The sequence below is a fragment of the Dromaius novaehollandiae genome, chromosome 2, assembly GCF_036370855.1.
Source record: "Dromaius novaehollandiae isolate bDroNov1 chromosome 2, bDroNov1.hap1, whole genome shotgun sequence".
Classification (NCBI taxonomy): domain Eukaryota; kingdom Metazoa; phylum Chordata; class Aves; order Casuariiformes; family Dromaiidae; genus Dromaius; species Dromaius novaehollandiae.
The window spans coordinates 120,996,279-121,007,324 of NC_088099.1; the positions used below are offsets into that span (position 1 = coordinate 120,996,279).

The window sequence follows — 11,046 nt, forward strand, 5'->3', positions numbered from 1 at the left end:
AGGGGTTTAAACAGATACCATTTGATAAAGGAGCCGAGCTCAAAAACAGCTGCCGCTCTCTTTTTCTTTCACTCCCGAGATCAGTTTGGATTATTTTTCTGGGATGTTTCACAACTGAAGAATAAAAACCATCTGACTGTCATGGCAGTATCATGAGGGAGTCTTTTTTCCCCTACCAAGGCTAGAAACAGCTCTGGCTGCCTATTTGCAGGGCTGCATGAGAGGTGCTCTGCTGGTGCAGCCATGCCAGAGGTTTAGTGGGCATCCTGTGGCCACCCCTTGCCTCAGTGCCCTGCCTTGCTTGCTGAGGCAAGCAGGGTCATAGAAAAAAATCTGCAGGTAGAAGCATATTTTATGGCATATAACTGAATCTATATTATGGATTTCTGCTAGCCTGGCTATGTGGAAGAGGGGCTTCACCCACTGTGTCCTCATTGCAGTTGGCTTGAAGCAGGGATGGCTGCAGCACATTGACAGGACACACGAGATGAGAAAGCTGTGGTGGAGCAGCACCAGAGTCAGGCAACGTGTGAGCGTGTGAGTGGCTGGGTTGATAGGACAGATATTTCTGGTTTGCCTGGAACAAGCGAACCTCTAAGTGGTGAAGTTGGAAGGGCAAAAGATTTTTTTTTCCTCCTTCCTTCCAAATGTACTACTCATAAATACAAATGTCGAACAAGTACTTGGCATGATTCCTAGCAGACACTAATGGAAGATTAAGGTCCCTGCTCTGACAAGTTGGATCAAACCTGTTACCTGCTTCCATCATTCGCAACATAAGGAAATGTGGCCTGTTTTTAGAACTATTATTCTACCTACAAATCCATCTGGAGCTGCAGGGTACTGGAAACATGGAGTAGTTTGGGAAATCTGGCCATATATAAATCCAGAAACTTAATTTCAGCCATTCATATTGCAATATTTGGAATTGTCTCCCCTGCTTCTACCAAAATCACTGCTGAAACTTTCCACTGAAGTCGAGCTGGATCTCAAGTTTGTCAACCCTGACCTATTTTAAGAGACAGAAGAAAATGCAGAACATAAGATAGAAAAAGGAGTGTTTAACCTGCCAAACAAGGCTAAAATACAAATCTAGTGGTTATGTTAAACAGTCCAAATGAAAATTCTCCAAATATACAGGATTATAGGAGAAGAAAGAAAACAGATGATTGGAAAGAGATGATGAAAAATGGGTTAAGGGAGGAGGACGATATAAAACATGGGAAAATCCACCTCAGCATGAGGGAAGAGGCCAAAGAAGTGCAAGGAGGATACAAGCGGAGGCACACAGCTGTCAAAAATGTGACAGACATGGAGGATGCACAGATGGGCTCAGCGTCTTCCCCATTGGGTCCTGCACTCTATCAATGGGGTGAAGAAAATCCCCAGAGAAGGAGAGGGGAAGGAAAGGGGAGGAGAGCCCTCGCTGCTGGCCGTCAGTGGAAGAAGAGCTGCCTCATCTCTCCCGCTCCACCGCCACCAGGCTCAGCCACGGCAGTGCTGCAGAGGCTGCTGGTGTCTCCTGAGCAGTTTCAAGGTCTTCTCCCCAGATTCAGGTGCACCCACAAACCCCTCCCACACTCCCCTGTAGCAACCTGCTCCCTCCCCATGGGACAAAGCCATCTAGGAGCACACCAGATGCTTCTTGGCCGGGCGATTTTAAAGGAGGTCCTGGATCATGAAGTTAGGAGTGCAGTTTCAGCCTCTCTTCCCGCTCCTGCTGCCTCTCCTGCGCGGTGGAATTGTTGGCCTTTCTCTTCTGCCAGGGTCTCCAAGGCAAAGCAGTGTGCTTTCCTCCTGCTTCCCCCCGCTTTTCAGTGAAATATCCACCAGTGCACAGCTTCGGGGAGCGGAAGAGACAAATGTCTCACATTCGCAAAACATGTTTTGGACTTTCAAGAACTATGAAATGAGGCAGCTGTCCATTGTGGGCAATTTAGCTTAATGTGATACTGAATTCATCTGCTTAATACACCCAGATGCTCCAGCAGTGAGTGCATTAAAAAATTCTTCAATAAATAATGGAGATGTGAAAATTTTTTTTCGTTTCTTTTTTTAATGAAAATGGCAAAAACAGTAATTTGCTACTGTACATCTGCATCAGTTATTTAACGTGACATCTTGCTGTAGTAATAATACATCCACATCCAGTATTACATATGGATTCATAAAAAGGTTTATGTTTGTGTTGGTGCAGTTGCTGTCTGCCAAACCAATTATATACATTTTATAATAAATTATACGTATTGAACTGAGAACCTGCTGTGTTAATTGCTCACATTTTTATAGTGAAAAAACATGGTTATGGAGTGACTTTTTTTAGCATATTGAGGACATGACATAAGAAGATGCAAAGCCTTCAGTTCTTCAGAGCTGAAAAATCAATATTTAGTCCTACAATTTACCATCACTAAAACAAATGAAAAATCAGAAAGAATGAACATTCGGGGAGGCTTTCTTTGGTCTTCTCTCCCCTCTTTTCTTTAGGCATCTGTATTTTTGCTTGGTGAGGTATAGAAACATATGTGCAATTTCAGTTCTGTGAGTGTCCCATTGAAATTAAGACTAAACTTCTAATGTACTGAAAATTAAGAACATGCCAAAATGCCTTTCCGAATTGGGGCCCCATAAAGGAAAGCAGGAGTGCTGAGCCTACCTCTCTAGCAGCTCTGCTTTTTGCTTGTTCTTCAGCAATAATGTGATGTAATTACGACCTACAGCCTTGTTGTTCACAGGCTTTCTATGAGTAATACTTTAAATATAGTTTATTACATCAAGCCCAGCACGGGCACCTGATGGCTTTCAACCCCCATGAGGACTGAATCCCCATTCAGTTCCCTACCAAAAAAAAAAATGTTGTAAAAGATCAATGTCAGCTGAAAAAAAATTGGCCGGTAGAATTAAAAACCCAGATAATGTGATGAAGGAAGGAAAGCAGAATGAAGGGCTATCTTAGTTATAAGAAGATGCAGGATGATTTTGATGCTCCAGAAACAAACAGTGTAACCTAAGAGTGACATTTGGAGGAAGAAACATAGTGATGTCCTGTCGGATCTCCAAGAAGTGCAAGGAAGCATGAAAGCCTTCTCCCTGCTGCTTTTCCTTTTAGAGACAACACATGTAGACTAGTCTGTGTTTTCAAGGAGACTAGAGAACTGTGGCAACTACAGCATTACAAAGAAAACTGCAAGCTGGAAAGGGAAGCCATTTTCAGATCCTGCTTGAAAGGCTCTGTTTTTATGTATGTTGTTTAAAGAGGATGCCCAGTTGCCACCTGGGAGAAAAGCTCTTCCTGCAAAAGGGTAACAACTTCATCCTAGCACGGGGAGCTGAGAAGCTCTCCCTCCTTGCCTTTCCCAGAGCAAACCTTCACTCAGAAACGGCCACGGTTTCTCTAAACTACACAATCAAACCCTGGGTGTGAGGTGGGGGAATGGGCAGACAGAAAGCGTACATTCATTTTAAAGAAAAACAGTCATGCAATGGTATAAATAATTTTTTTTAAAAGTCACATACATACTGTTTTTATTTCTTTTGATGAATTTTCTTAACAGTCCATAACACACATTGAGCGAGATAGTCTTAAAAGTGATGGCCAGAGAAAAGACAGACTTTGTAGTTAATATATGTATGTTGGAAGAAGAAAATAATTAAAACATAATCTGTAACAAAACAGGCTTTTTCAGGATGGCTCTTCTTTTTTACCTAGCATAAAGTGGCTGGCTTGTCCTTTTTTTCACAACAACAAAAGGAATTGTAACTGCTTTTCTTCTGTGAAGAATGAAAGCTATCAAGACTCTTTCCCCCTCCACATGCTATGTTTTGCTTTTAAATTATCACCCTCCTCCTACTTTTACATGCTAACAAAAAAGCGCATTCTGATCGCTTCCTCACACAAACATTGTGCTTGCCCTTGTCACTCCTAAGTTTTATCATCACTAACCTGTCATCCAAAACATAAACTGAATACCAAAGCTGTTAGTGATCCTAAACGCTCATTAATGCTAGTTTTATGACCTCATTGTTAAACGTTTTTTGATGAATTTAGCTTCATTTTCCCACAGTAAGACCCTTTTTTGTTTACGTGGTCTTCTTCCTTGCATAGTCTACTTTTACATCCCAGACTTCCGCACTCCCCTCCAAGCTTCCGAGCAGAAGGGCTAGGGCAGAACATGCCAAGCCCTCCATCCAGCTAACTACCCAGAGGTGCCTTAACTGTGACTTGAGGAACAGCTGGGCCCGTTCCAGTGAAGCTCTCCTCCCTGCTCATGTGTTACATGCTCTACCAGCACTGGTGGCACCTGGGACACCCCCATGCCTTTTCATGGCAGGCTCCCATGGTCTTCTCGCCTGCTTTCTCTGTTGGCATTTTTTTTAAACAAGTCTTGGTAGTTTATTTAAGGCACTGTGAGCAGTGGGTTTAGCCTAGCGTTCTTTCGTGTAGATAGTGCTTCCTCTGACCTGTCCACACACTCCTGTAGACAGCATAATCACGTCACGGGAAATTTTTTGCACTATGGATGCATCCTTCCGCAAAAAGGTGCTTGATACCAAGTATCAATAGGAGGGATAGGACCATACTGCTCTCTCTCCCCTCGCAAATGTTTCCCATATATGTCAGTTCCTAATCCTGAGGCTGAGAGGACTCATTCTTGGAGCAGTTGACTCAAAGGTGGTGCCAGGAGCTTGGCACTGGGCTACCAGCCCTCTTTGGCTAGGACAATCCCAAACCCCCCAGGGAGCCCCTGCTCTGCCCTGTCAGCTCCCGAGCGCCAGGTGCTGTGGGGTGGAGGAGCCACACATCTACCTGGACTTTGCAACAATGGTGTGTTTTAGGTGTTTTTTTTTTTTTTTTCCCAGAGTGATGCTGCTCTCGCAACACTTGCTCCTTCAGCAGCCCCTGGCTAGCTGGAGAGGGCACTGTTAAAAGGGAGGTGGTTCATTGCCCACGCTAAGTGAGGACCACTCTGCAGAGCACTGGACTGGTGGAGACTGCTGCAATAAAAATAAAGCCAAGCCAAATATTGGTGAGAGGTAAATGACCTAATTTTTAATGACATGTATCAAAAGGGGCCATTCACCTTTTATTGCAGCTGTTATCAGGCCATGGAGAAAGACAACAATAACTAACAAGCAACAGCCAAGGATGTCTGAATCTCCATAGTAAAAAAAGTACATATATAGCAAGGTAAGTAAGTTTTAAATGAAGGCAGGTTGGCAAAGAGATTCTAGAAAAAGACTACAATAAAAAAGTAACATTTACGACCAATATGTACAGAAACATCTTGCTTCTTGTCTGCTCATCACAATACAGCCCCGATGTCTTTGATGTGTTTCATGGAATAGATTAGAAGACAACTCACTCATACTATACAGAACAGGGAAGAGGAATGACACATTTCCTAAACATTCTGTGAAAGGTAATTTTTGTTTTCTATCAAAACAAACAAGCCTGATTGATTTATCATCTTGGCATTGCCCTTTGGGCTCAATGGATATATTAACTTTAAGCAGGTAATGACTTAAAATAATTTAATATACAGCTTACAGCAGAGTCGCAGATCAGACTGATTTGTGCAGCTGTATTTGAAAAATCAGAAATGCTCTATTAAATTTAGACAAAAAGACAATTGTGTTTAAAGGCATCAGTGGGAAGGTGGTGAGACAACAAATGTTAGCGATCTCACTGTCGAGCCAGTGCACGCAGCACCTCAATGCAATTGGTTTGGTCACACAGAAAAGGTCCTTTCTAGGAATCTGATGCTCATTTAACTCTCTAGAGAGTGGCTGGAGGATCTTTTCCTTCCAGCAAGAGGAAGATCAATCAGAAGTGAACCTGAATGCATGAAACATGTTAAAACACCAAGTTACATACACAATATTTGATTTTTCTTAAACATTGTTTCTTTGTACTTCCTCACTAGCCTTCAAAGTACTCTGCTCATGCAAGATCTGGTTTCAGGCAAACAGCATGGCAGTTTGCCTGAGCCGAAAAAATATGCTTGAAGTCTGCATTCCCAGGCAGCTTCAACATCCTAAGGAAAATGCTTTGTTTTTGTAGCCTGAAAGTATGTCACAAACATGAATAGAATTATATGCTCACTCTCCCTCACCCTCAATCCTCTTTACCTTAGGAAAAAATTACACACTTCCAATTACAGGGCCAGTTAAAATCAATACAAAGGTGGGAGAAAACAGATCATTTTTCTTATGGAAGTAACTGCTTTCATTAATTTTTCATTAGTCCTGCTTTTGTTCTGCTATCCATCACTGAAGGAGCTGGTATGCAGTAGATTACATTTAGGTTATCTTACATGCTTCCAGGATTTAGTAGATATTGCCTGATAAAGCTGCAAGCTTTATGGCTTTAACTTACGTCTATCGATAATGCATCAGAAGAGAATTTTTCTGCACAACAGTTGTCCCTGAGCCAAGCGGTTTTCTACTGGAATAGTTGCATCGCTCACGTTTGATACTATAGCACAGGTTTTTAACCACTCATCCAAAAGCCACAACCATGAGAAAGATGAGCAGACGCTTAAGGAAGACGATAGTCTGTAAGGGTTTAAGCCCTAGTTCCCTAGTGTTGTAACTTTGATTTTGGAACATCTGAAGCCACTAGCCAGACATGCCTTGCCTAATGTTAGCAGCCAAGCTCGAAACATCCCTGCCATTGACCATCCTGGTGCACATCTGGATTTTGTTGTGATCCCTATGAACAGTCAAAGCTCTTTCACAAATTATAACAGGGATATTTTGTTTTTTCTTTTTTTTTCCCTCCTGTGATGGCTGAGTTCTGTGGTAGTGAACTGAAATATCATACATAGAAAATTACAGTCATTACTGAAGAGCTGAGCCAGAGCAAAATGAAGACATTAGTAGAGCCTACTTAAAACATGAAAGGTGAGAGGATTTTTGTTCATTTATTTTTCTCTCAGTTGAGAAGGAATTAGAAAAAAAAAAAAAAAAAAAAGAGTATCAAGCCTAACATGATTGTAGTGGTATTTTTAAAGCCTATTCAGACATCTCATGGACGCCTTATATTTGCTTGAACAGCTTTAAAAAAAAAAAAAAAAAGAGTCATAGCACCGCACTGATTTCAAAGTCTTTTACACTCTAAGAGTGGTTGTAAAAGATGTGGTGGCAGTTAAGCATAAATCTTGAAGTGTGGTTTGCCATCAGAGTGCTTGGAAGTCGATCCTCTTTAGTTTCCGCAGCTGTAAGATGAGCTTATTGCTACCTACTTCCCTTGCAGGTAGAGAGATGCTTAATTGAAGGTTTGTACAATGCTTTGAAGAGACGAAGTACTGCGTTAGGGCCAAAATTATTACTCTTGAGCTGCCTAGGCACAGCCCCAAGCAGAAGAAAAACAAGCCTCCTGAACTGACAAAACTGAGGGGAAAAAATGCACAGCTAGTTTCATTGTTTATCTGGCAATAAATGTATTTAATGCAAGGCATCCAGATTTGAAGTATTTATTTATTCAGAAGCTGTAAGGATTGCTGGAATCCTTGCTACAGATCTTTAGATCCTGTGTCCATGCTATGCTTGTTTTGGGTTTTTTTGTTTTGTTTTTCTGTTGAGCTTAATTTCTTTGGGATTAATGTCAAACATCCATTTGCGATCCTCCCTGAGCCCCCTGGTTTGCACTGAAGGCAGAATGAGTACAGTGAGAGTCTGGGGGACTTCACGAAATGTAGTTGTTGTTTTAAAAAAATGTCTGAACCACAGTGTGCACTTAATACATTGCCATACTCAACATTAAACTATTTCGTAATGGTGACCAGGCAAGGCCAGGCATCCCACATTATGTATTTTTCTCAGAAAAATTAAGACTAATACTGGCAAGCTACATCATAGAACAGAAACCAGAAGACCACTTGGGGTTATGGATGAGATCATTTATCAGCCCGAACTCAGGAGTACAGAGACAAATCTCTCTCTCTCTCCCCTCCCTCCCACTGCTCACCCGAAAAAAGCACACCAGAGTTGTACTCTGAGGAGCAGTGGTAGAGACTGGCTCAGTTTGACAAGGGCTAAAGCACAGATCGCTCACAAAGGGAGATCACTCGGGTCAGTCACACATCAGATTTACAGGCAATCCAAAAAGAAGAGCTCAAGAACATACAGCTTCAGTGCGGCTGTGAGATAAGAGTCCAATTGAATCACACTTCTTCTGACCTGCAGCGGAAAATACTGTGTTTTTTAAAAAGAACGCACACTAGAGATAACATACAACTTTTGTCCGTACAACACAGAGAGCTGATCATCGTTCTGCGCATCTCCACATAATCCCCATTTTCCACAAATCTGTAATTCAGTCCATACCTTAGGTGAGGGGTGAATCACTGCTCACTGTGAATACAAAGGCAGAAGGGGAATCTAGCCCTTCACATCTGACAGCAGTTAGAAAATAATATACTCTTAATTATTTCAGGGGCATAACATTTTAATCTGCTAGCCAACAAATCTACAGGGGAAAAAAATAAAATCACAGACATAAGGAAAAACAGACTATCTACTATCTTGGAGTCCGAACTTGCACGAGCAGAGGATGCTTCGGGGGACTGGCGCTGACATTCCACCAGCACGGAGATTAGCTCCCTGAGCTGGCCACCAGCTCGGGTTACAACTACACAACTCCAGGATCAATTTTCGTGCTTTGCATCTGCATCTTTATTGGATGAAGGATAGGGACACTATTTGAACAGTCTCAGTCTCAGACGGAGGACCCAAAATGCCAAGTCTGTTTTGGGGTCTTCAGTACCCAGATCAATGAGGCAGCAGCCAAAGCCAACACAGGGACTTGCTGCAAAGTATTGATTTTTGGTGGTGGCGATCCCTCCAGACCCTCAAGAAATAATAAACCACTCAAACTGAAGCCTGAGAAAAAGCAACTGGTCTACAGGGCCTAAGGGTTTCTTGGTTTCATTTCCACTGCAAATAAACCTCAGGCAGCAAGAATGCCTACATATAAATACCAGTTGTCCCTAGAAATATTTCATAATATAGAATTCTACAGTCAAGAAATGACAGACAGAAATAAATGTTTTTATTTCTCTTCAAAACTGACCATTGGTCAATAAAAAAATCCTTTTTTTTCTGCCTAAAACCAACTCTTCTCCTTCTCCAAATACTTAAAAAAAAAAAGGGGGGGGGGGAACTTTAAAGAAAAATGCACCTGACAAGTCATGTGGGTGATGGTAAAAATCCTGTAATTAGTATATCAACCAATTTTAAAGGCTGCTGCAAAAATGTTTAGGCTCATGAACAAAATGTTTCTCTTCAAATTGAAATCAGTGCTTGTTTAACATAAAGAAAAATAATTGAATGGGTGTTTCAAATGTCATGTTTTCACATGGTAGTAGGTTGTCCCCATTGGATTTTATTATGGATTCTCATTTTATGGATCTGCAAGATCAACCTGTTTTTTTTTTTTTGTTTTTTTTTTTTTTTTTACAGTAACAGGAGAGGGAACAGGATTATATCAGACACCAAAAGATAATGTTCTAACTATAAAAGCTTGTGCTAATCAACCACTGAAATTATAAGCTTCCTTCTAGACATACAGCAACGGAAGGACATACTAGCTGGGCCAAACTACCTGGCCATAAGAACCTGGAGGTAAAATATTAGTAGTACTTGTTTATGAGTAGTATTTCTAAAAAAAAAAAAACCAAAAAGAAAAAGAGAGATTAACACCTTGATTAAGTGGGACTTCACTTTGCTTAATTTACCTTGCTCTGGTTTCACCAGGTAGGACCGTCTTCAACAGGACGCTAACAGCCTTAAAGGTTCATCCAAGTGTGCCGGGATCTATACTTACATTACATAGTTGTGTAGTATATTAAGGAGGCATTAGGAAAAGAACTAACCCCTGGGGTGATGGTTATTGGAGATACCCGGCGTTAACATTACAAAAAGCAACAATGAAGACAGTTCCTCTGCGGGGTCTCACTGGATGGAGGGGTGTCGTGGGGTATTCGCACTCTCTCCGTGTCCATGGCCGTTCTCCTGGCGGCTGCTCACTCAGGTCACCAGAAGTACAAGGTTGGCAGCTACTGTTAGCTGCTACTCTTCCACTTGTTAGTTAAATAAAACACCACTGATGGCATAAAATGCAGTTATATCTTTTATAAAAAAAATTGGATAAACTATTGTAGATGTCAAAATTACTAACCTCCAGAAAAGAGCTGACCATAGTCTGGTTCCCCCCCCCCCTTTTTTTTTCTTTTCTTTTACCCTTCCTGGATCTATTGCCCGTTTGTCTGTCGATCAGTTTTTCTAAAGAACATTTTAAACACACATTGTTATGAGCCTCAATTGCAAACAGGACAACTCTCATTTGCTGTCTAAAATCTACATCTAATTTATTTCTGCATATCATTTGTCATTAGCCATTGCTTTGTTTACCCATGGCCTCTTACTCCGTGACTGCTACCTAAGTGCAGCGACATTGACATTCGGGGTCTGTGAGCGACTTAGGACTCGATCTGCGGTGGCCGCGCATGCAGCGGAAGGGCAACCGGCCAGTCGGGGACAGGGCGCAACGGCCTCTTCGGTGCCATTGAGCTGGACAGGTACGTCCTGAACAAGTAAAACGCCAGCTTAGCAAAACCTACGCGCTTCAAAAACAACACGGCAAACGGCATCAGTGGCAGAACGCGGGAGGGAAGACCCAGCGAGCTCTTCTGCCACTGCCCGTCTCGCCCACGTTGGGGCTCCGCACCGCAGCTGCCAGGCGCGGGAGCGCTGCCCGCTGCACCCAGCCGCTGGCCCTGCAGGAGCTGCGGTGCCCATTTTGGAGGGGTGAGCAGGGGCGGGGGGGGGGGCAGCCGGCGATGCAGAGCCGCAGCCCCTGCCCAAGCATCCCCCTCCAACACCTCTGCCGGCGCCTGAGCGCGGGAACGCTGCAGCCAGTGGGGCACGTCGGGATCTGGGAGTACGTTCAGGCTTTTACAGACAGGAGAAACACATCCTCAGGTAGGTACACCGCTCCTGGGGGGCGACAGAAGGACCCCTACGCTGGGGAGCGTGGGTAGGGTT

General features: G+C 42.8%; 1 protein-coding gene across 2 annotated transcripts in view; it reads left to right on the forward strand.

Moving 5' to 3' along the window:
- Positions 1-5,949, forward strand: part of TAF4B (TATA-box binding protein associated factor 4b) — a 102,853-nt gene extending 96,904 nt beyond the window's left edge. Inside the window, exon 16 of one of the 2 annotated variants that reach the window (XM_064507335.1) lies at positions 4,861-5,949. In XM_064507335.1, the coding sequence (XP_064363405.1) occupies positions 4,861-4,865 (5 nt within the window). In that variant the 3' untranslated portion in view covers positions 4,866-5,949. The remainder of the gene's footprint in view (positions 1-4,860) is intronic. The other variant, XM_064507336.1, reaches the window with a different exon arrangement.
- The last annotated feature ends 5,097 nt before the right edge of the window (positions 5,950-11,046 follow it).